Below are 26331 nucleotides of genomic sequence, written 5' to 3' on the forward strand. Positions count from 1 at the left end.
CCAGCAGGAAACCAACAGGCGGAAGCTGTGAGCCTGCCCTTTCCGATGGCCATATAAATCCTAGGCACTGGACCGTAATTCAACACTCCGGGATCGGCTTTGTTTAGAAAGATCTTGACAGAACCGCTTCCCAGAAGTTATCAGAATGATTGTGTCGACAATTTTTCTCAGTTTATTACTGACTTTCTTATCATGTGAGTGTTTTTTTGTTTAAGTCTGTCTTTGTTGCTGTCTCAATGTTAGTCTACCTCAGGAATGTAAAAGTAATGCTCATGGTTTATTTCTTGTCTTTTTTAAAGGTGTCCAGTCGGAGGTTGTTTTGACCCAGCCAGAGGCAGAGACTGGCCATCCCGGAAGCAGCCTGACACTGACCTGTAAAACCAGCGGGTTCGATCTCAGCAGAAATAGCATGTACTGGGTCCGCCAGGTTCCCGGCCAGGGTCTGGAGTGGCTGCTGTACTACGATAGTTCATCCAGCAATAACTATGCACCAGCGATTCAGGGTCGATTTACTGCGTCCAAAGACAATTCAAACAACATTTTCTCGTTGAAAATGACTAACCTGAAGATCGAAGACACCGCCATCTATTACTGTGCAAGAGACCACAGCGAGAGGAACCAGGGCTGGACCCGTTCAAAAACAGCTCGAGGGAACATTTTGTCAATTCCATCATAAACTGATGGTCAGTTTGAGTTTTAAATGCAATTATACCAACTGCGATCTGAAGCAGACCTCAGGCTGCCTCTTACAAAGCTATCAAAGAGGAAATGTACCATTTAAACTAGCAAACTGGTGACACAATGGGACAATGTTTTAGGCATGTCATATGTACTGCTAACACTTCCATCAATTAAATGCTGGGACAAAATATATCTGACAGCTCAGGAAATCACTGCTAATTGTTATGTCAACTATGGCATTCATTCTAAACATGATCAGTACTAAATGGCTCTTTCAAATGAAAATTGAGACCTAGAGTAAAGAACAGAGAATGAGTGTACTGGTCTACATCATTGTGATACTACAGTGGGTCACAGTGCTGTGCACAGCGACATCCTCATACAATAACCACTGACAAGGATTTATCTCAAATTGGTGATTTCTACCGTGGCAGGAGCGTGAAATAATGTGAGATGCAATTTAAACACAATCCAGTCGGGCTAGTTTGTACAAATGTAGAATTATTTTCTACCTTCTTCGTGTTGATTGTCAAGTTAAATGCAGACCAAACCTGGAAAAGTATTCCAAGCTTTCAAAATACAATGAATAGTAAAAGCTGAAATAATGCACCAAATCATTTTTAAAGGAGTCTGAATCACTGCTTTCTAGGAAGTGAAGAAATTATTTGCATTTTACAGTTTACAGTCTGTCATAGTATTTGACACAACGTGTCTCACAGTGATATAGCTGGGGTGACACTGCAATTATGATCAATACAAAAACCTATTCAGCCTCCATTGTTTGAAACTAGTCAGTGATTACTTCTACAAACCGTCTTAACTTGCAGTTCGGTATTAGTTCTGTGGGGTTTTATGCCAGTATCACTATTTAATTTGTAAAAGTGTTGGGTAATTATTGATACACCAGTTGGGGATTTTGAGAATCAGCTATGTGTTACTCTGTGAAGTATAAAACAGTATTAAAATTTATCAAGAATGATCAAAATTCACTCGCGCAATTATGTGATGAAGATTTATCGTGACTTTATTTTGCCTGTGGTTCTGAAAATTTAAAATGATGGTAGATTTTTGATTTGTTTTATGCAGAGCTAGTTATTGTGTGATCCAGTCCAGAGAATGTAACACTGTGACTATCTTGGCTACTGGGGCCAAGGGACCATGGTGACAGTGACTTCAGGTAAGAACTTTGAACATTCTTAGTGACTTTTTAAAAACTTTCTATTCATGTGACTAATTTCTGAATTAAATGAAACTCAGATTCTGTGCTGAGTTTGGTTTGGTTCGGATTGATTTTTGTTCAGACTGATTATAGACTTCAGTTAAGGCTCAGCAAATAGTTAAAATGGTGAGGATGGAGTCATTTGCTCAGTGTATCTCTTTTTTTTGATCAGATGGACATTCTATGTGGCTGGGTTACTTGAAACACCTAATGTCTCTTAATCAGTCAGCTATAAATAATGTTTAATGTCAGTGACACCCTGACTGTGAGTTTTATTATCAACAACAAATGCTACAAATTCAAAGATGTTCAAGATATTACCAAACATGACTAAAATATGCTAAAATATCATTATTCATTTCTTGAATATATGTTCTTACCATGATTATATTTTCTCATTTATTTTGTTAATTTTGTTGATGACAAGCAGGTTAGAAACTGTCATCAAAGTTTCTTGCGGTGCTATATTGCATTCTGTTGATTAGATTCGGAGTTTGTTTTACTTGATTCTGTTGAATTGAGTTGATTGGATTTTGGCTTTGTTTTAGTTGATTCGGGTTGAACTGTGTTGATTGAATTCTGACTTTGTTTTTACTTGGTTTTGTTGAATTGTGTTGATTGACTTTTGAAATGGTTTTATTTGATTCTGTTGAATTGAATTGGTTGGATTCTGATTTTATTTTCCTTGATTCTGTTGAATTGAGTTGATTGGATTCTTATTCAGTTTGTGAAATTGATCTGCGTTTTCATGCTTTCTGAATCGATGTTTTCTTTCTGGTGAGGAGATTGACTCTCTGGAATACTTTTCATTACCAATATTTGTGAAGTTCTTTTGTTTTTCATGAATCATTTCTGCATTTGTTAAACTTATATGACACATTTTTCTCTGCTTGATTGAAAACATGACATCCATTTGTAACGGTCTGAAAAACAACTTAAGGCAGAAACCCAGATGTGTGAGAAATGAAAAAAAAACGAGTTTTTAATGGATTGACTTTAAACAAAAAACTCCGTTCTAATTGTAAACGAACTGAATTTTGTTTTAAGTAGCCTCATTCAAAATAAAATTTGGGACCTAAATCTGAAACTGCAGAATTGATCAGATTACGTAATTGAAACTAACTTAAAATTATAATGTGGTAATATTTGTCCATTCAGTAATTTTGTTTTGACCACGAGGTGATTAATCAATATATGCCTTCAACCCCACTCTACTGTGCACTGCACAAGATTGTCATGATCAGGAAGGGTGTGCAGGTTAGAAATAAATTGAACTATTGCCAGAAACGTTACAGCTTTAAGTGTTAAGTCCCCTCACAAACAAGGTTGCTATTATGACCTGTTATTTCTATTCAATTTAATCATTAGTTTGCTTGATTCTGAGCAGCTTTGTTAGACTTCAATTTGGTTTTATTTGTGAGGTGACATCATGTTCTTGGTTCTGTTGAAAATGTTTGCAGAGCTAGTTCTGCTGCAAACATACCGTGTTGTGATCTGGTGATCGTTGATCTGTTGAGGAGGGACTGTGCTTGGGTAACATTAAATGTGTTATATTTGGGAAACCGTTTCTGGTTTCTACATTGTTTTTGCAATGTTAACACGGTTGGTGACAGTGAACTGCTCTTTCCTCATTCAATGCAATCAGCATGCGAGTTACAATTTCATAAAGTCTATTATAAAGTGAAAGGCAAATCGCACAGGTTTTAGAAATGAAGGGAAAACAGATACCTTCAGGTGCTATTTTTACTTAAAATAAATAATTAAGGATTAATCTAATCCATGCTTTACAATCCAAATTCGAAACTCAACTATCTAGTTCAATCACAAGGTCTGTCTTTAAGCAGTTTACAAGTCATAGAGAAATATAAATAGAATTTCAAAAGTCTAATGTTCTAATAGTTCTTGCTCTTGAGCAAAAATGCCATGACTGTGCTATAATTGATCAAGAAACACCTTTCAATTCCGCTGTACACTACATACATATTTTTCTGGCTGGAAAAGATCATTGGCAAAGACCATTTGGAAATTCTGCTCAATTCTATGAAGAACAGATCAGTTTCACTGCTTTGATCAGTTTCACATATAACTTGAGTTAATTAATTGTTATGTCCCTGATTAAACTGGATTTGCAGGATAAAAATAAAACATTAACTGAATTATTTAACCTGCACAGTGCTTTAGGTGTTCCCAATCTGTGCATGTTAAATAAATAGTTACATTTTACAACAAAATATCAACTGAAGAGTCATTCTTCGGGAAACAACTGCTATAGTGAATTATGTGACCAACCAAATTTCGAATTAATTAAAGTAATCCACTCATGAACTCCAGGGCAGCATGGTGGCTCAGTGATTGGCATTGCTGCCTCACAGCGCCAGGGTCCCAAATTTGATTCCACCCTCGGGTGACTGCCTGTGTGGAGTTTGCACATTCTCCCTGTGTCTGTGTGGGTTTCCTTCGAGTGCTGTGGTTTCCTACCACAGTCCAAAAGATGTGCAGGTCAGGTGATTGTGCAGTTTAGCACAGCCATAGTGTTCAGGGATGTCTAGGTTAGGGTGCATTAGTCAAGGACAAATATAAATTAGGGGGAATGGGTCTGGGTGGGCTACTTACTGTTCAGAGGGTCAGTGTGGAATTGTTGGGCCAAATGGCCTGTTTCCATACTGTAGGAACTCTCCTCTTAAAACCATGGGAGTACTTGCTGCAAACGCAGAAAATTCATTTTACATCGATGTGTTCAGGCGTATGCAGAGTTCACAAATTTGCAGAAGACATGAACTAGAGGATAACAGAGCACATTGTTTATTCAAACACTGAAAATAGAGTAATATTTATTTTAATTAATATACTTGATCGATTTATTGCAATGTAGCGATCTGAAGGAATCTGCTCACATTAGTTCAGTGTGACAATCATTTAGATTAGATTTCCTGCAGTATGTATCAGGCCATTTGGCCCAACAAGTCCACACCGACCCTCTGAAGAGGAACCCACCCAGACCCATTCCCCTACCCTATATTTACCCCTGACTAATGCACCTAACACTATAGACAATATAGCATGACCAGTTCACCTGACTTGCACATCTTTGGATTTTGGGAGGAAATCCACACAGACACAGGGGAGATTGTGTAAACTCCACATAGGCCGTCACCCGAGGCTGGAACCGAGCCTGGGTACCTGGATCTGTGAGGCAGCAGTGCCCACATTTACTTAGACATCCGTTAAAGTGGGCAACTCCAGACAGAAGCATGTTTTCAATTCATACCTTTTTCAACATTTTAGTTCATTACAAGCAGTTAACAAGAAAATAACCTTGCCCTAATTCCTTCAACAGAAATGCTTTCCACACTGGAATGCAGTATTGTTTATGCAGTGCATGCAAAATCTCCACAATTCGAGGAACGTTTTAAGAATATGTAAAAATAATTTAGAGAATAATCCATTTCCTCCAGATCTGTGCTTTAATTGGCGATATTTCCCACCTCAATAATTTTGTTAAATACAATGACTTATTAAGTTTATGAACTCAGTGGTTATTTATGTTCATTGTGAACACATTCTCGTTCACATTAATCCACTGGTTAGTTCCTCTGATGAATATTCAATTACAGTGAATATATTTGACGTGAGGAGTTGAGCAATGTATCCTCTGGGATTAAGTCTGTTGTACAGTTTGTTTCAGTGCTATCTCTGACTAACTTGTCCACGGTCCTGACCATTTATAAATTGTCCAGTTCGGATACCTGAATCTCAGACAGTTCAATTTTATCTCGCGCTTCAAAACCACTTTTATCTGCCAGAAATACAATATTTGATTAGGTGCCTCAGAATTGAGAGCCCTGACTAAGTTGTTCCAATCAGAACGAACGTTTCAGGAACAAAAGGCAGATAGCAAGAGTTTTGAAATTGGTTGTTGACAACAAGAGATATTTGATTGAGCGAGGCAGAGGGAAATATGCTGCAGATTTTCTTTGTGCCTCAGTTATGCAGGAGATGTTTCGTGGCACAATGTAAAATCAGAATTTTTTTTTGCATCTTATTATTTGAAAACTTATTATCAGCTTTTAATGTTACTGGCAATGGTCTTATTACACTTCAAAACATTTTAATCTTTTTCAAACTAAGTAGACCGTCTGGTGCAGCAACATTCACAGGGGAAAGAGGAAGGGAGTTCGAGGTTGGAATCTAGTGACAGTGAATTGATGGCAATGCAATTCCTAGTTTTATTGCTCTGTAGTTCCCATCGAGTTTGAACAATTTGGAGCAGCTGTCAAAGTATTCTTGGATAAATGTTGAAATGTTACTTTCATTGTACAAACATTCTGGAACAATCCCTGGTTGTTGGAAGGTGTTAATAACTAACATGGTTTATAAACTGTCAAAACAGGTGAGCTGTGTTCTCCGTGATAGTGTCGAGCTCATTGTGTTCAGGTCTGTTGTGATGTTGTGGTAGGGTCCCTGATTCTGTGCCAGGTGGCCTGTGTTCACTTACAACCTGTTAGAGAGGTATGTAACACCATCTCTTATCAGGTTACTTCAGTACAAGAAAGCAGATTGAGATGTTTGGGTGTTTGTTGGAATTCCACTCACAGAGGCCAGTGAAATCTATTCAATCGCTGTCCTGACTTGTGTCTCTTAGACATTAAACAGAATTTTGGTGGTTAGCAGCTTTTTCCAGATCAATATTTGTTCACAAGCTTTTGGGCATCGCTAGATGGGGTTAATGGAGTAAGTGCTCAAAGAAATCCCAGCTTTTGACTTGCTGTTCTAACAATATCATTTATAACTAATCCCGAATGAATCATTTTCAAAGTATATTTGATGAGATTTTGCTTAGGCTGTTTTACTTTATATTAAACCAGTGCTGTAGCTGAATTTGATTGTTCAGTACTGTGGGGGTTTCCGTTGAATCCAACACTTGCAGCAGATGGTGATAGCTTTTCAGTTGGTCTTCCATTGCTATCTCAGACCATCCAGTACCTCTGCTAAGAATCCTTTTTCCAACAGGAGTCAAGCCAACGGAATCACTGTTTATCTCAACAGGTGTGAGCTCTTGTGCCAAAAACATGAAAACAATTTGGTGAAGAGGGGGTCTCTGGATGGGAAAGGTTCACCTTGCCTTCTCTCCACAGGAGCTGCTAGACCTGCTGAGTTTCTTCAGACGTTTCTGTCTTTATTTTGGTTTTCTAGCATTTAAAGTTTGTTGTTTCATTGAAAAACGTTCTGTTCGATTAAACACGTTCTTCAGAGAAAGATGCATTTGAACAAATTGCAAATGTTCAGAGATATTATTGAATTTGAGTGCCCTGATCTCGAGCTGTAGTTTCACAAGAAACTATTATGAAGTAACAACACACTGCAGAGTGCAGTGGCTGCTGTAATTGGGTGGAAGTTATTTTGATCACTCAAATAGAGAATGTCAGTGATCCCGTTCCAAATAATCAACAGAAGTTTTTTTTAAAGCATGTGTGAAACAATTAATTTATCGAAATATTTTAATAAAAAGTATTCACGGCCAGTGCTAGCTTAATGAATGACACAATGATAGGAAGGTAGGAACAAGAGGAGGGCACTCAGCCCCCCTAGTTGTTCCCCCACTTACTTAGATCATGGTGCATCTGTGAGCTCAATCCACAGGTCTCCCTTTGGCTAAAGCTCTTTAACACCTTTGTTTAACAAGCAAAAGCTATCCCAGATTTACTGATTTGACTGCCCATAACAAAGGGAGACACCATTTCTGAAAGACATTCCTGTGAGTACTGTGACACAATGAGGCTGGGATTAATTGCTCATGAAAGTAAACTTTAAATATCTGACAATTTCCAATTGAAACATCCCAATCATCATATTTCATTAATTTAACACTATACTTCCCTGGAATCAAGAAATATAATGTGTGATTGCCTTGCTAAAAATGAGGAGAAAGTGAGGACTGCAGATGCTGGAGATCAGAGCTGAAAATGTGTTGCTGGAAAAGCACAGCAGGTCAGGCAGCATCAAGGAGCAGGAGAATCGACGTTTCGGGCATGAGCCCTTCTTCAGGAAGGGCTCCTTGGATGCTGCCTGCTCCTTGGATGCTGCCTGACCTGCTGCGCTTTTCCAGCAATACATTTTCAGCAGTTGCTAAAAATGAGGGAAGCTTCATTCCTATTATATGATTAAGAAATAGCTCTGTTCATTCAGTGAAAACACAGTCAAATCACTCAAAAGGAAACCATGATTTGGAGATGCTGGTGTTGGACTGGGGTGTACAAAGTTAAAAATCACACAACCCCAGGTTATAGTCCAACAGGTTTAATTGGAAGCACACTAGCTTTTGGAGTGACGCTCCTTTATCAGGTGATAGTGGAGCGTCACTCCGAAAGCTAGTTTTCTTCCAATTAAACCTGTTGGACTATAACTTGGTGTTGTGTGATTTTTAAAAAAAGGAAATCATGTCATCTTGTGTAGACACACAAGTGCCTCAAATAATTTTCAATTCTTCTAGTGGTTGTTTGAATCTCGAGACAGGTGTGGAAGTGTCAGACTTTTTATATCGCCTTGAGAAACCAGTTGTCATCAGTCTATTTGAATTGCTGAAGTTTGTGTGGTATTAGCACATTCACAGCGCTGTTAGGAAGTGAGCCCCATGGCTGTGATTGAGGAAGAGGAAACGGGCAGGGAAATAGTTGAGAGTTAAGTTGAAGTCTGATTTGGAGGAAAGCTTCACATGCATGTGTGCCCTTATCCTCAAGGATCACAATTTTGGAATATGCTGCCGAACGGACATGTCAGCATGCAAAATGGAAGCTGAAGAAGGCATCTCGGCCTCTCTAGAAGGCTATTCCATTCATGGGATCATCATTAATCTTGCTGCTCATCAATCTTCCCAACACACTGATAACATTGAACCTGATTGTTTACTGTTCAACACAAGAATGGTGAATTCGTTTGGAATTCTCCACCACAGAAATTCATAGATTCAAGACTCATAGATTCTTGAAAGCGTTGTCTCAAGTACCTAGTGTGTTGAAGGTGTTTGGCGCACGTACCTTCATTGGTCAGAGCACTGAGTGCAGGAGTTAGGGCTTCATGTTGTAATTGTCCAAAACATTGGAATGAACTGCCAGAGGAAGCGGTAAGTGCAGAGCTCGGTCCCACATTGAGAAGCCATTTGAACAGCTACAGGAACTGGATCGGTCTGGATGGATATGGGCCAAAGGCAGGCAAGTGGAATGAGTTTAATTTGGGAACTCTGGTCAGCATGGATGGGCTGGACCAAGGGAACTGTTTCGGTGCTGTACGACTTTATGTCTCACTGACTTTATGGTGGATAGGCTCAAAGTTGGAAGGTGGTGAGCAAGTGAGGGGCTAGATTGGGCATGTGGGAGAGTTTGGGCTGGTAGGCGGTGGGCTGTCTGCTGGGTAAGCTTGCGTGCACTCTGTCTGGCAAGGTGGCATCAAGGGAAATGGTAATGGTCACAGGATAATTTGGTCGAATTGTGCTTGGTAGGTGAGGGGTAGTTTGAGCTGAAATGCAGGAGGTCTGTCTTTGCCAGGCTGGTTTATGGAGAGGTGGGCAGGATGCCAGGCTGGTTAGTGTAGAGATGGGCAGGGTGCCAGGATGTTTCAGGGGGTGGAAGGTCACTGTAATGAAGTGACAGGTGGACTTGTTGTCAAAATGCAAAGCTCAGAGTCTGGCAAAATGGTAGGTTGTAAAGCACAGATGCCAAAGGAGCTAGGATGCAATGTGCACAGGTTGTCTTGGGTAAGATGAGAGGTCAGTGATCAAGGGCTGAGGTCATGTCTTGGGTAGTGGGCTTTTGTCAGAGGTTGTGGAAATGATGGTGTCAGGTCCAGTCAGGGCCAGGTTCACCATGGACCAGGTACAGGGCGGCAGGAGTGTAAATGACTGAAAGGAATTGAGATCATATGTCCATCTGGAATATAGAATATAGAACATTACTGTGCAGTACAGGCCCTTCAGCCCTCGATGATTCCACAGGTCAGTGTAAAAATCTGAAGCCTATCTATCCTACACTATTCCATTTTCATCCATATGTTTATCCAATGACCTTTTAAATGCCCTTAAAGTGGGCGAGTGTACTATTGTTGCAGGCAGTGCGTTCCATGCCCCTACCACTCTCTGAGTTAAGAAACAACCTCTGACATCTGTCATCTATGTCCTCTCCTGCTAGCCATCACTATTCAAGGAAAAAGACTTTCACTGTCCACCCTCTGTTTATCTTTTATGTCTCAATTAAGTCAACCTTCTTCTCTCAAACAAAAACAGCCTCAAGACCCTCATCCTTTCCTCATTAAACCTTCCCGCCATACCAAACAACATCCTGGTAAACCTCCTCTGAACTCTTCCAAAGCTTCCACATTCTCTCTATAATGTGGCGACCAGAACAGTACACAATACTCCAAGTGCAGCTACACCAGAGTTTTGTACAGCTGCAACCTAACCTCGTGGTTCTGAAACTCAGTCCCTCTATCGATGAAAGCCAGCACAAAGTATGCCTTCTTAACAACTCTATCAAACTGGCTGGCAACTTTTAGGGATCTGTGTACATGGGCACCGAGATCTCTCTGCTCAGCTACACTGTCAGTATGGATTGCCTTGGATGTGTTTTGTGTGATAGGGGGTTGTGTGTTCCGGGCATGAATGGGTGTATAGCAGGGTGGGGTTTGTCAATGTGAGTGGAAATTTAGGTCTAGGCAGAGTAAGTGCAGTGGTTAGTCTGAGAGATGAGGTTTGGTGGTGAACTGCGTATCAGTTTGATAGTTATTAAAGTTAAAGATTACTTGTTCATTTCTCAAATCATATTTACATAAATACTCAGCTGTAACACTCCAAAGTCTCTGAACCTTAATGGTCCTCCATTTTTCAGAGGCCTCCAGAATTCAGATAATTGTAAATTAGATGTTTCAACTTCCAGCCAATTGGCCTGAGTTCAGCCGTGACAGCCATCCTCCCCGTCCCAGTGCTCAGCTCCTGCCTGTGCTGCTGCTGCTGCTGCTGCTGCTGCTGACCTTCCTCCCAGAGAGAACATTCTGTCTTACATTGATAAGTGAGGAAGGCTCACTGGACCTGATTTCCAAGTATGGGGACGGCAAACACGAGGGGACACAACTTTAAAGTGAGGGGAGATAGGTATAAGACAGATAGCAGAGGTAGTTTCTTTACTCATTGAGTAGTAAGGGTATGGAGTGCTTTGCCTGCAATGGTGGTAGATTCGCCAAGTTTAAGTACATTTAAGTTGTCATTGGACAGGCCTATGCATGTACATGGAATAGTGTAGGTGGGATGGGCTTCATATTAGTATGTCAGGGCAGCGCAACATCGAGGGCCGAAGGGCCTGCACTGCACTGTGATGTTCTATGTTCTATGATTCACTCTGATTTCTCTCCGGGGGTACTGCCAGCTGTTGGGTATTTCCAGCAGCACGGTACCTCGTGGGGCGGCACGCTGGTTCCATGGTTAGCGCTGCTGCCTCACAGTGCTAGGGACTCTGGCTCCATTCCAGCCTCGGGTAACTGTCTGTGTGGAGTTGGCACTTTCTCCCCATATCTGTGTGCATTTCCTCCCACAGTCCAAATCTGTACAAGCTGGGGAAATTGCAAATGTTGTGTTCAGTGATTGGGAGGTTAGATGCATTAGTCAGGGTTAACCGTAGCATAATAGGGTAGAGGAATGGGTCTGGATGCGTTTCTTTTCAGAGGGTGGGTGTGGACTTGTTGGGCCAAATGGCCTGTTTGCACACACTGTAGAATTTCGATGAATCTGCATTTCCTTGGTTTGTATTTTGTGAAACTTCTCTGCTCTTCACAGCAATCCAATGAAAGTGTCAATTGGTGAGATCTTCAAACAGTTACTGGGGTGGGATCAGGATGTTCTTCTTCCTAAATGATATGGCAATGGTCAAGGTCGAGGGCATGTTTCTCAAGAGGGAACCAATGATCATGATCAGCAACTGGTAGGAAACAAAAATAAACTCCAGTTATGCTGTAGACTTCAGCGGGAGCATACTGGCAAACGGTTACAGCTGAGGATACATTTGAGTAACTGATAAGGTCAAATTAACAGAAACTAACATGCTCAATTGGTCATTCTATTGTAGAGACACCATCTCCCCCCACGCTTTATGGCCTGGTCTCCTCCTGTGAGGAGCACAGCACCGGTTCGACAATCTTTGGTTGTTTGGTGATGGACTATTCCCCAGAAGTCACCAAGGTAACCTGGAAGAAAGGTGGGGTGCTAATCACGAATGGTGGATTGAAGACTTACCCATCAGTGAGAAACAAGAAGGGAACCTACACCCTGAGCAGCCAGTTAACCCTGCCCGGGTCAGCGGTAGATTGCCCCAGCAAAATCTACTGTGAGGTTCAACACAGCGGGTCACACAAGAGCAAAGAAATGCCATGTCCAGGTACGTATTGTGGGAACTGAGATAAACAGAGCATCTGGCATTAATATGAATAAGGCATTATTTATAACCATTTTCACAGAATCCCCTTATACAGCACAGGAAAAAGGCCCTTTGATCCATCCAGTTTACGCCTATCAATAACAGCCACCTAACTATTCCAGTCTCATGTGCCAGCACATGATCCATTGCCTTGTGTGACTTGCCCTTGCAAGGATGCATCTCAATACTTCATACTTATTATGAGGGGCTCAGTCTCTACATGACTTATAGGTGCTGAGCTCCAGGCTAACACCACCCTCTGTTTGATTTTGTTTTCCCCTGAGATCCACTTGGAACCTCCTGGCCTTACCTTCACCCTGTGCCCCTGAGGCATTGATCTCTCCATCAAGGGGAAAGGTTTCATCCAGTTTACCCAGTCTATGCCTAAAATAATTCTAGACATCATGATAATCTTCTCCCTAATTCTCCTCTGCTTCAAGGAAAACCCCTGTCTATCTCATCTAGTTTCATAACTAAAACCCTCCAACCCAGGCAAGATCCTGGCAAATCTAATCAATACTGCCTTCAGTGTAATCACATTCCTTCGATAACATGCACACAACGCTTCAGTATGGCCTAACCAGTGTTCTATCAAGTTCCAGTATCATCTCCCGATTCTTCATTGTCAATGTCTAGGCTAATAAAAGCAAATATCCTCCCACCTCCTTAGTCTCTTTATCCAGACGACACAGTACTATAGGGGATCGGTGGGTACATGCACCAAAGATCCTCAGGCCTTTCCAGGGTTCCACCATTCAAAATGTCATACCTCACAGATTCTTCTGCCGAATTACATTACCTTACATTTATCCAGAATAATTTCCATTTGCAACTTCTCTTCACATACAACCAACCCTTTTATATCCTCCTGCAATCTAAAGCCATAATGCTCATGACTTACCAACATGACAGTTTTCATTTCATCTGTGAATTCACTGGTTAATCCTCCTAAATTTGAGTCTCAATCATTGGTATGTAAGAGAAATAACGTGGAAATCAACCCCAATCCCTACAGAACACCAGGAGACATAGATTCCCAGTCACCCAGACACCCGATGACTATTATCCCCTGCTCCCATCACTCAGCCAGTTCTCGATCCAATCTGTCAAATTAACTCGGATCCCATTGGCTCTGATTATTGCTATCATCTGGACATCGAGTTATCTCTCTGAAAACTACTATCAAATTGTTACACATGACTTTCTCTCAATAAAACTATGCTGAAAATTGTTGATTTATCTTCCAAATGAAGACTAATTTCACTTTTCAATAGTTTCCCTACCACTGAGACTAGCTTGACAGATCTGTGTTTTCATTATTTATCCCTTCCTTTGTCCTGCGTAACAGTGCAACGTTGGCTGATCTACACTCACTTGGCACAACTGCTGTGGCCAGACAGTAATTCTAAATTATTGTTAGCGACCCAACTATTTCATCCCTTGCATCGCTCAACCGCTTGGTATACTTTTCATCTGCCCTGGAAATATAACCACTTTTCATTTAGCAAGACAACACAGAACATCACGTCATGTGTCCTAATTTCTGAAAGTACATCACAACACTCCTCCATGATTTCTGTCCCCACATTGTCCCTCTTACTAGTGAACACTGACACAACACATTCGTTTTGACCACAACCTAATCCTCCGGCTCCACTCCAATAATAACACTTAATGGGCATTACTGTTTCCCGAATAATTCTTTTATTATGAATGAGCCTGTAACTTTTAAAAATATTTTCCTTTATTTTGACTCCTATTATTTTCTCATGGTCCCTTTTGCTCTTCTAATTCCTTTGTCTTTCAAACTCCCCCTTGCGCGTTCTGTACTCCATACTAATTTCTATTGTTTTGAGATTTCAGTATAGACAGGAAGCCTCCCTTGTTTCTCCTTATCTCACCCTCCATGCCCTTTGGTGTCCAGAGCACGTTACATTCTTGGTCCCATTCAGTGGCTTCCTGGGAAATGTCCTCCCTATGATTTTCCTGTCTCTTTCTTAAATGTTTCACACTGCTCTGACTCAGATTTACCAATAAGTGTCAGCTTCCAGTCCACTCTGGTTAAGTCATTACCTGATCTTACTAAAATTGTCCTTCCCCTTTTCAGAACTTTGGGCCAATGTCTATTCCTTTGCAGTACAATCTGAAATCCAACTGATTTACGATCACTGTCTGCAAAGTGCACCACCATTGATGTTTTACCCACTGGGTCGACTTCATTCCCAAAAGTTAAATTCAGGTTCACCCCTCTCTTGCAAGGTCTGGATTAAAATTCTCTGTATTAACACATACTTTGTTTAAATATTCTCCTGGGGGCATTTTCAGAATTGTGCTCCCTCTAAACGTTAGACAAAATGAATATCCAAGCCTATGCTGAGGAAGTTAAAAACCTCTTTTCTCATTCCCCTATTTAATTTACATATCTCTGAAATTTATCCATGTATTTGCACTTGGTCTTTTGGACCTATAGTAAGGCCTATCGTGCTCTCCCAGTAGTTATGTTTGCTGTATTTTGGTTTTGAAGTACTGTCCATTTGCCTTTGTTCGAGGAGGTATCTATGATTTCATTTCTCTTTACAGCCTAAAATACTCTTGTCAGAATTGTGACAGAAGCAACATTCCGTGCCGCAAACCCCTGCCCCCATCCTTTTCCATCTTTCCCTGTCTCGCCTGAAGGCACTAAATCCTGGAAAATTGAATAGCCACTCCTGCCCCGCTCTCAATATGTCTCCGTGATAGCAACAGCATCATTTCCTCATTTATGCCGGTAATTCATCTGCCTTGATCATCAGACTCTGTCATTAAAACGAATACCATCCAATGTTGCTATCTCCCTTCTGATGTTACCGGCCTATAGTTTCTATGCCTCCTTGACTCCCTTGCTGTGTCCTATAATTTTAGCCTTTCACATTGTCCTGATGATCTTTCTGTGTGGATCCCAGCTTCTCCAGCACTCTGCACAATTATGATTCTTGTATCCATTAATCACAAGAAACCTTGATATATGAGAACTGATTGTATTTGTTATGAAATTCATCAGATAATTTATGCGATGTGTTTCCTAAAGGTACAGGTCCTCTCCCACCAACTCTTCTCCTAACTGTGAGCTCCAGTGAAGAAATCGCAAGCAGCAAGTTTGCAACTGTCGTTTGTTCAATCATCGATTTCCATCCGAAGGCAATCAACGTGAGTTGGTTGAAAAATGGCCGACGCTTGGATTCTGGCTTCTTCACGTCTCCCGTGTGTGAGGCGAACGGGAACTTCTCGGTGACGAGTCGGCTGATGGTCCCTTATGGTGAATGGTACAACAGCGCAGTCTATACCTGCCAGGTCACTCACGAAGAGAACATTCAAAGTAAAAACATCACCGCACTCCAGGGTAAGAGACACATACTGGGAGAGCTACAAATCACTCTGAACTCTGATGTGAATCAAACACACTAATTTATCAGGCGTAGTAAACAGCACGGTACAGCTTCTCATTTCCCAGCATGTCACGTATCTCATTTCAGTTTGAATGTTACATTAGCATTGCTCATAATTCAACATTTTGGCAAGTCAGAAAAGCATGTTTCCTCTCTGTTGAAGATAGATATATAGACAGTGAGCTTTGTTAAATAGTTTGTTAAATAGTTTGTTGCCTGACCATGCTGGGAGAGGCATTCAGAGTGATGAATCCTTGCCTGGTAGTGGCTTCAAGGATAAGTTTGGGGGTGGAGGGGGGGATATTGGAGAGATATCTAATTGAAACATAGAAAATACTGAGAGACTGAGGTCGAGTGAATGTAAATAGATGTTTTGACTGGTAGGCGAGACTAGGACCCAAGGGCACAGTCTCAGGGTCAAAGGGGCACCGTTTAGAACTGAGATGGGGAGGAATTTCTTCAGCCAGAGGGTGATGAATCTGTGGAACTTGTTGCTGCAGAGGGCTGTGGAGACCAGGCCATTGTGTATATTCAAGCCAGAGATGGATCGGTTCTTGTTTAGTGTGGGGAGAAGACCATAGAATGGCTTTAGCCCAAATGTCGATTTTCCTGCTCGTCGGATGCTGCCTGACCTGCTGTGCTTTTCCAGCATCATTCTGATCTAAACTCTGGATTGGCCGAACAGCCTTATTCTGATCCTCTATCTTATGATGTTGTGGTCTCAAAATGACGTGGTTAAAATATGCAGTGACCCTAACTTGAAAATAAATCAAAATGCGTTCAATGCTTCACTCCCTGCTCAGGAATGACCTGTTGGCCTTGGACATTGTACGACATCGATTTTTATCTGGTACTGAGCTCTTTAACTTCATTTATGGGATCAGACCACAGACCAAGTGGGTATCACATTTGATGAACTGGGATAAACGTGATCTCACTGAGCCTCTTTAAGATGCTCTCTGTAAGTAGTGGATGAGGCAGGAGAATAAATTCTGGTAAGAATGCTACAATAGGGATGAGTGAACGAGGAACTCGAGACAGGCTGATTTAGCCTGGTTTGGGGGTGGCGATGTTTACACAGTGGGTAGTGGATGTCTATAAAATTAGTGTACATTTCCATCACGTTTGTAGATTAATTTAAGACGCTTTTGTTTGTTTTTTTTTCTCCCCTGCTCTATGAAGAAATTAAAAAATGCAGCTTGGTAAATAAAGTGAAAGTACAGACCAGTCATGAACTAACTGAATGGAGGGAAAGACTTAAGGAGATGGGTGTCCTTCTCGATATCCAATGCTGTACTCAGTGCCTTGTTTTCAGATCTACTCCAAACTCAGCCCACGAGGAACAATGACATAAATTAGAGAATGACATCACACCAATAACGCAAAGTATTTTTGATCACGTTAAATATAATGAACAGAATTTCCATGGATATTCACTGCTCCTGTAGCACTTTAGAACTCTGCAAAGAGAATAATTATTATTTCTTATAATTTGTCCAAAATTTGGGATGTGATTTGGCAGTCAGCGTGACCAGCAGCACTTGCACCTAAGGGTTATGAACATGGAAATGAACTCATTATATTCAGATTACTCTTGTCACAAGTATCAATAGATGGTCTTAAGTGAGAGACAAACTCTGAAAGAAAGGTAATTCCATGGGTTACATCATGGTATCTTCGATGATTTTACTTTTTTCACAGCTTTCACTTGTTACAAAGCCAGTGTTCTTTTGGAATAATTACACAGGGTATGTCATAGGTAATCACAAATGCTTTCACAAATCAAAATACATCAACAATAGTAAGCATTGTTTCAGCAATGGTTGGAGTTGCCATTTTGAAGGTGGTGTCTTCACCCTGTGAAGAAGTAATCTGAAGATTGGGTGTTTGTATCATAAAGGGGCATTTTTCATTGACTTTGATTTTTGTTTCATAGAAGATACCGAGTGCCACCCTAACACCGTTAAAATCCTCCCACCGCCAGTCGAACAAGTCTTACTGGAGGCGACGGTGACGTTAACCTGCGTTGTGTCCAATTTTCCATCTGGAGTCAGCGTGACCTGGAAGCAAGAAAAGAAGCTTCTGAAAACCGAGATTGCTGACCAGCCTGGACAGAATCCCGACAGCGTGATCAGCAAATTAGACATTTCTACTGAAGCCTGGCTGAGTGGTGTTACTTTTGAATGTGTGGTGTACCATCAGAATCTACCGACTCCGCTGAGAGACTCCATCCACAAGGAGAAAGGTGAGCGGTGAGATTAAAACACAAAGCATCCCATGTGGAATCCAGATCCAGTTACATCAATGGCAGGCTTTGATTGGTAATGAACAAACACCGTTGGGAGCATTTATGATGCATCTGAAGGCAGGATAACTAAGTAGCTGATAAAGAAAAAGATGGACCAAAGGATATTGTATTCTGATTAAGTCAGATAAGGTGGGAAGAAACCTGGGTTGTGATGTCACCATCAGCAATGACAGTTGGACAGAATGCCCTTGTTGTGGGCTGGAAACATGGAGGCAACTTTCACATTAAACTTTACTTTTTTTACTGAACAGAATGTGTACTCTTTTAGAAAACGAAAGTGAATAAATCCCAAATTAAAAATGGCATATTTTAATATTGAGTGAAATTGTGATATTGGTTCAGGATGTTTTTGATTGATTTATATTTGTCTCAAATATTCTGCAGTGATTAATCCGCTGGAGCCATCAGTGTCGGTCCTCCTGCCACCAACAGAAGAAATCTCCGCTCAGAGGTTTCTCTCCCTCACCTGTTTAGTGAGAGGTTTCTCCCCCCGAGAGATCTTCGTCAAGTGGACAAACAATGACAAGCAGGTGAATCCCAGTAACTACAAGAACACCGAGGTGATGGCGGAGAGTGACAACACTTCCTTCTTCATGTACAGCCTGTTATCCATTACAGCGGAGGAGTGGGCCAGCGGTGCTTCTTACTCCTGTGTGGTGGGACATGAAGCGATTCCATTGAAGATCATCAACAGAACAGTCGATAAATCCAGCGGTAAACCGAGTTTCGTAAACATTTCACTTGCACTGATGGACACTGTTAATTCATGTCAATAAAAATCTCAAAGTTGCATTTAATAATTCAACAGAAGTAATAAAGTTTCTTTTTCCTCCAGTTGTGAGTTAAATACTGAATGAGTTGTTTCTCACTCTGACTTACATTCCATCTCTGTAGTTAAAGTGGGTTATTAACAGGTCTAGGACAAGTGTCTTGTGCAGTTAATGTTCTCTGCTCAGATACACCCTGGGTCAGAGACAGAGTAAAGCTCACTCATTGCAGGATTCCGCCAAGTCCCTTGTCCATCTTAAATCCCTCTGTGACAAAATCTGACAATGTCCATTTTATGTCAAGGGTAGAGCACGAGTTTTGAACTTGGTGTTCTTGATTCCCCTGATTGGACATTCTTATAAAATTCATGTCAGTTTTAAACTGCCACATTGCACCAATTGGAAATGTAAATTTAAGACACTTTCAAATTAAATTTGATTGGAACATACCAATCGTAAAGAGTGCAGAACAGTTTGAATGTAACCGTTGTTTCTGGGGAACTGCCAGGGATCTTGCGCCAGCGCATGAGTTGACAGAATATATCTTCACTTTCACACCAAAGAGAAATGACAGATAAGTTGTCGTGGAGCAGAGGGGAGGGGAACGATGAATGGTCTGTCCTCTTGCTCCCTGTGCAGAGTTTTCATGGTCGATGTCCTCTGTAATGTAACCCAGTTACTAACAGGAACAGTCAGCTTCTTGCTTACTGTCCAAAGATTGAACATTTCCATGCAAAATAATACCTTTGAAACATGTTGGACACGCTTGGCTCTGTTAACAAATGATTAACATTGATTCCCCTAATCCAAAACTGGTGTTTGCATTGTCCCGGTTTGAATTCTATAGTTTTGTCTCAGTTTTCTGGAGCACATGGGATCAATTCTGGTATTCGAATACCTGATACCATTTTGTTTCACATACAGAACACAAGTAGACATTTTCTAATAAACATATTCAGAAATGTTATCTCTGGGGCAGTGGGGATTTGAACTCACGCCTTTTCTCTCAGAGACAGAAATTCTATCACTGCAACAGAAGAGTTGCTCATAAAACGCTTATCTCTTCACGACGATGGGAAATGTTTCCTACAACACCAAGGTCAAATCTAATTATAGGCAATCCATTAAAATTAGAACAATAAATTAGAATAATAAAAATTGCAGTCTGGTATAAGAACAGATACAGAGAGATGATCGCAAATACACACGGAATGACACATATATGGGCTCTCACCTAAAGACACATATTGATGTGCACACTCAAATGTGCATACAGATAAGATGTCACACACGCATACTCGCACAGAGCCACACATGCAAGTGGTACTTGAACACTCACCTAAGCTCATACAAAAACTCACATACACCGAAAGAAAATTATTTGCACAAATGATCAGGGTACTCACACTTAACCATGAGAAATATAGACACACGGTAACACACGAATGGGCATGAATACATATACATTCATACAGCACAATGCGTACAGACATACACGCATGAACACACAGATACAAATTCCAAAAAATGTCCTCCCACATGTCAACTCACACAGGCACATAAGTGCACAGAGATAAACATTAATATCATTATTTTCCCATTTTCAGAATCACAAACATACGATGACAGAGGCAGCTTAATTAGTTATTTTTAAACCACATTGATCAGCATGTATACAATGTCACACGTACACACAAATTCCGAGTCTCACATGCAGACACACAAGTGCATAGATCAATAAATAGAGGGGCGTTTATTAAATAAGGATAATGAGCACAAGCATCAGCAAGCATCCACACACAGTAACACAAACAAGCTTCTCAGGAGATGGTTTGGGAAAGATTGCCACACAAGCAGACATCATCATATAAATATAAACATCCATCAAAACATGACGTTGCATGCTAACATTTATTAAGCATAAACATGAAAATAACCTAGTTTAGGTAGGACCTGAAACAGACACATAAGCACACATTTTAGATAGCACTAATGAAAAGTGAACACTCACAAAGACATTACAAGATAAGCATAGGCAGCAATGAAGTGGCATATTCGCATAATGATGCTTACACAATGTGAAAAGACCAAAATTTCGGTGCACAAACACATGAGAACACTAGCAGTAAAGGAACAGGAATATGTTTATTCATGCACAGACTCCAACATGGGCAAGAGTGAAGTAAGAGGCACTCATAACCACATACACAACCATTAAAGGGAAACCAAACACACCAAGCAGTAGGTCAAATAAATTAAGGGACACATGTACAAAAACTTATTCCTAAATATACAGATCCTACAAACAAAAATATGAAGCAATGTCCTGACTGTGATGTCACTTATATTCACGATTTGCCAAGCAATTGGTCACCAATACATAAAGGTGAGAATCACATTTGAACTTTTATTCAGTGATGGCCACAATTTTCAACTAAAGTGCTGTCACAGCCTATATTTAAAATATAATGATATAATTAAAATAATCATTCGTAATAAGCATTCCTCAAATAATAATATCCTTAAATAATAGATTAAAAGAAAATTAATTTAAAACATTCTGACATGGACAATGAAGAAAGAACATGTGCAGTCAGTATTTGTAATTTCTTGCTGAGAGTCAATAATGCACTGATGGATACAGATAAGAGTCACACTTGAGAAATACCTGACTGCTTTATGAAGATGTAATGGTCTCTAATTACATGACTTGGATACACATAGATCGATCTGGATCAATAAACGATCTAAATGCGTTCTCTCGGCTTTATATTCATAGATTCAATAGATCGCACTTGGATTGAAGACTATGAGGATGATAACAGCAACATCTGGACAACTGCTTCCACGTTCATCACCTTGTTCTTCCTGAGTATTTTCTACAGCGCTGCCGTCACTCTGGTGAAGGTGAGAATAATCACATCTTTCTCATGCCAAACAGCCCAATATGTTTTGTGAAATCTCTAAGTGTGCCATTGAATAAACATTAAATCTGAAAGTCCCTGATCATAAATATCTGTGTCATTGCTTTATCTCTCTTTTCCAGGTTAAGTGAATGAGTTGTGGACCCCTTTGATTTTCCTGATCTGCTTATCAAGGTCTCTGAATTCCCAATCTACAATCTGTCCTGTTGCTGACTCTCACAGTGAGATCACTTCAGTTTATCAGTGTGTAACTGAGACAATTATTGATGGATTTTCGTTTTTACTTTGATATCTTTGAAATGGTTGTGGTTGGAAGAATTTGTAGCTTCCCTGTTGTTTGAAGCCCATTTGTTTTGTTTTTATTTGTTCCTTACTCAGAATGGTTGCCTACCCTTTCTGATGAGCCTTTGTATTCCCTTTCTTGTGACTGTTACTGATGTACAGAAAATTCCCACCTCACAGCGCATGTGTTCTCATCTCAATGTGGCACCCAGCCATTATATTCACTTCTGTTAGCTTTTACATCAACTTTTTGGATAAAAATGCTTTCTGAAATGGTTAATAAATCTCGAATGAATATGCACTAACCTTGAGTTTGCTTCATTCTTTCTTCAAGGCCAGTCAGTAATCATACATTTTCCCACATCCTACTCCTTTCCCAGCCAAATACTTTCACTTGTTCTGTTTGGTTGTGTTTCATCCAGTCATTTAGTTTAATGTTGCGCTGCCATGCCGCCCACTAATGTAAATGCATCTTTCACACGATATGCCTGATGGAACACTCCAGAGGCAGAATGATTAGAGAACATTTCCTCTTATGCACCAAAGGTCACGGCCTCGGGTCACGTAATGATACAAATGAGGAGCTTTGCTCCACCAGAAGCCTATAAAAGGCAGGCAAAGGAGTTTGAAAGTTTACTCTACACCGTCTAAACTACATGTACTCCCAATGTCCGGACAGCCTGGGTTAGTAATGCATAACTCACCACCTAAAACGCCCAACGAAACATTCATCAGCCAAAAATGTCAACGTTCAGTCAGGTAGTCAGACACAACACGTGCACAATCCAAGGGCGGATTCTCAGAACTGGAGATTTTCTCACACATAAATCTCATGGAGCACTATTCCTGGGATCTATTTGACACACCACACCTGTCAAATCCCAGGGAATGAGACTGGGATCTATCTGATACAGGGATATTACTGAACAGCAACCCTCAAAAATAATAAATCAGAGGTCGATGTTGATCAGGCAAGTCAGAGCTCATGAGTCCCTGAAATATTCAGCCATTGGGATCTATATGATGCAAGATGGAGTTGGGAACCAATCATAGCAACTGTTCACAGAGTCTGGGAACTATCAGCAGAGGAGAACATTCTCAATTTCTCAGAGTTGGTGAGGTGTATCATCCCGGGAATAGTGTTGTGAATCAGTCACGCACCCAATCTCATAACTTCGCATTTTGTCAAAAATGTGGCTCCTGAAACTAGATGCAATATTCCAGGTGAGACAAGAGACTGTTTGATTTCAGTTTAACATAATTGCTTTGTGTTTGTTCTCTGCGGTGTTATTGATGAAGTAGGGTTTAGTTGCTCTTCTGTCCACGTATCATGGTACATTCCCTGATTTGTGCACATACACATGGAGGATCCTCTGCTCCTTCACCCCCTTTGGGTTTACCCCCTTACTATTGTATGTTCCCCTGAGTTCATCACAAAACAAAGAAGCACGTCACCCCTCCCTGAGACGGAGATCTATCTGACACACCGATATTAATGAATAACAATCCTCAAAAATGATCAATCACAGGTTGATTTCGATCAGGGAAGACAGAGATCAGAAGTTCTGGAAACCCTGCTGCTTTCCATGTCCTTTCCCACAACCCCTCTGTCAAACTTGATGCTCTTAGCTGTTTTTCCAATATCCTAACATTTTACCTTAAATTGCTGTTAATATTTTTCTGTAATTTTGCATGATGGACCAAAGCACAGGTTGGTACAACAAGGACTCCAAACACTGAACTCTGAGAACGTACACAGTAAGGCAGCCTACATTCTGTAACAGCAAACACCCGTTAACAAATGGTTGACAAGTACAAAACAGCGGGTGAGATTAACTTGAACTCATCAAAATAAAAGGAAAGTACTCTGGAGGTACAGCGGTGTAGGCAAGAGCTGGGCAGACAGAGTGGAGTTCGTTTTTTAAAATTCTTGTTTATATCCAGAATTTTCCTTCCACACAATGGAACCTTTTATTTCCCATCACCCAAGTCCCCCACAGTCTCTTTATTTTCTGCTACTAACCATCACCAGTAAATTGAATAATTTATGTTCAAAGCCCCTCCCACCATCAAAGATACGGCAGAAGTAGGAAGAGCTAGAAGGAGATTGGAGTCATTTTTTCTTGTGGTGATACATTACTGCTGTTCTAACACAAGGTATTTCTGAGGGATGGTCCAGTGAAGCTATGTGGATGGAACTCATAAATAAGAAGGGCATGATTACTTTGATGCAATTGTAATAGTCCCCCCAGTAGTCAGAGTGAAATTGAGTAATGAATATGTGGAGAGATCTTATTTATATGTAAGAATAATAGGATTGCAATAATCGCAAATTTTAACCTTCCAAACATAAAGTGAGACAGTCATGATCTTAAGAGCTTGGTGAGGAATTTGGTAAGTGCTAAAGTCAATTTTCTTCATTAATATACAGATGTAACTCTCACAGAAAGAGCAAACCTGACCTACTCTTGTGATATAAGGCAGGACAAGTGACTGAATGGTTAGTAGGGGAGCTTTTTGGGGCCCGGGTCATAATTCGATTAGTTTAAAACATCCATGGAAGGGATTGGCATTATATATAAGTTAAAGTTCTTAATTGAACTAGGGCAAATTTTGATAGTATGAGACAAAAACTTTCAAGAGTTGATTGGAGTAGACTGTTTGCAGCTCAAGGGACGGCCGGCAAGAGTGAGGCTTTCAGAAGTGAGATAACGAGAGTTCGGAGGTATGATGTTCCTGTTAGTGTGAAGATAAGGCTGGTAAGAGGAGGGAACACTGGAGGAATAAAGATATTGAGGCTCTGGTTCAGATTAAGAATGAATCATATATTAGATATCGATAAGTGAGATTCAGTGAATCTCGAAGAGTAAAAGAGGGGCAGGGACATTCTAAAGAGGGAAATGAGGAGGGCAAGAAAGGAAAATGAGATAGCCTTGGGAGATAATGTTAAAGATAATCCAAAGAGATTCGTCTCGAACATTAAGAGCAAAGGGGTAGATCACAGAGTCATAGTGTGACAGCTCAGAAACAGATCTTTCAGTTTCACTTGCCCATGCTGACCAGATATCCAAACTAATCTAGTCCCATTTGCCAGTACTTGGCCCATATCAAGACTATCCTATATCTTATACACACTCAGATGCCTTTTAAATGTTGAAAAGCACTTAGACCACACTGGGTACTAAAGAGTGGATTCTCTCACCGTTGATAGGGAAAGTTGTTACATTTATACATAACTTCTCACCAATACAGAGTCCCGTGTCATTAAGCTATCGCAAAGTATATTAATCAAAGTATACTTAATTGTAAGCTTACACATCATAACATGCTCTAAATCTAACACACAGACACCAGCACCCATCTGGTAAGATATTAACACTATCTTTAAAGTCAGACATTAACTCCCATTATTTTTCTAACTCTTCAAAGCAACAGTCAAATCTCAGAGATGCTCTTTAAATGTAAACATTTCAAACCTCATTAATGTGTTACAGCTAGACCGTAAGGCACCAGTACTCCTCTGATGGCTGCCCTTTGACCTAGTGCTGGTACTATGTCATTCTCAGATCTGTGGGATGGACATGTTTACCCCCCCTGTGCAAGTTGCTGTATTAGCAATTTGTTCGCTCAGGATGCTGGGCAATATAGCCAATGTGCTTCAGCCATTTTTAGTTAACATTCTAAGCTCCATTTTCTATATGGTCACTATATCTATTTCCAATTTATCATTCTCTCCCTTTTATCATTTCATGATAACCTTCAGATATTAATACGTTGAAGTCGAGCAAACTCTTTTCTGTTTTCTACATCTAAATTGCCATCAGTCAAAAGTGTAGGTTGTCAATCTTTCCTCCTGTGTCCATATCGGGCTTGTCTCCTTTTTACATCGGCGTCGTGCGGGACAAGTTGACAACTTCTCTTAATAAGGGGCCCAAGCGATTCGAATACTAATACAAATGCAAGAATGATGGCCAGAATGGAGAGAATGTCCAGCCCAATAGACTTTACCATCCCAACAGCTGACACAGTAGGTTCCACCAGGCACAGGCCTCCTTTGAGTCTGTGTGGTCCCGATCATCTGCTTTAGTGCAACATCGTTAATTAGTGAAGTATCATTATATACAGCCGAGCTCTCATCCTCAATATAGGTACAACACTCCGGGCCAATAACTGCACATGCTCCCCTTGGCTTGCTAAGAGATAATCTAAAGCCATCCTATTCTGTAAGGTCATCATTCGCAGGGCAGTCTGCTCGTGTTCCAAATGATCCA

At 40.6% G+C, this 26331-nt stretch overlaps 2 gene segments (V, D, J or C); both read left to right on the plus strand.

Annotated features, from left to right (window-relative positions):
* Positions 1-61: 61 nt before the first annotated feature.
* LOC132829557 (Ig heavy chain V region-like) lies at positions 62-1834 on the plus strand. The segment is given in 3 exon segments: positions 62-194; positions 300-683; positions 1768-1834. Coding segments are annotated over 2 exon segments (426 nt in total).
* On the plus strand, positions 1780-22365 carry LOC132829555 (Ig heavy chain C region, membrane-bound form-like). The segment is given in 7 exon segments: positions 1780-1858; positions 12007-12315; positions 15422-15733; positions 17716-18024; positions 18472-18801; positions 21634-21761; positions 21901-22365. Coding segments are annotated over 7 exon segments (1416 nt in total).
* The last annotated feature ends 3966 nt before the right edge of the window (positions 22366-26331 follow it).

Source organism: Hemiscyllium ocellatum, chromosome 29 (assembly GCF_020745735.1).
Source record: "Hemiscyllium ocellatum isolate sHemOce1 chromosome 29, sHemOce1.pat.X.cur, whole genome shotgun sequence".
Classification (NCBI taxonomy): domain Eukaryota; kingdom Metazoa; phylum Chordata; class Chondrichthyes; order Orectolobiformes; family Hemiscylliidae; genus Hemiscyllium; species Hemiscyllium ocellatum.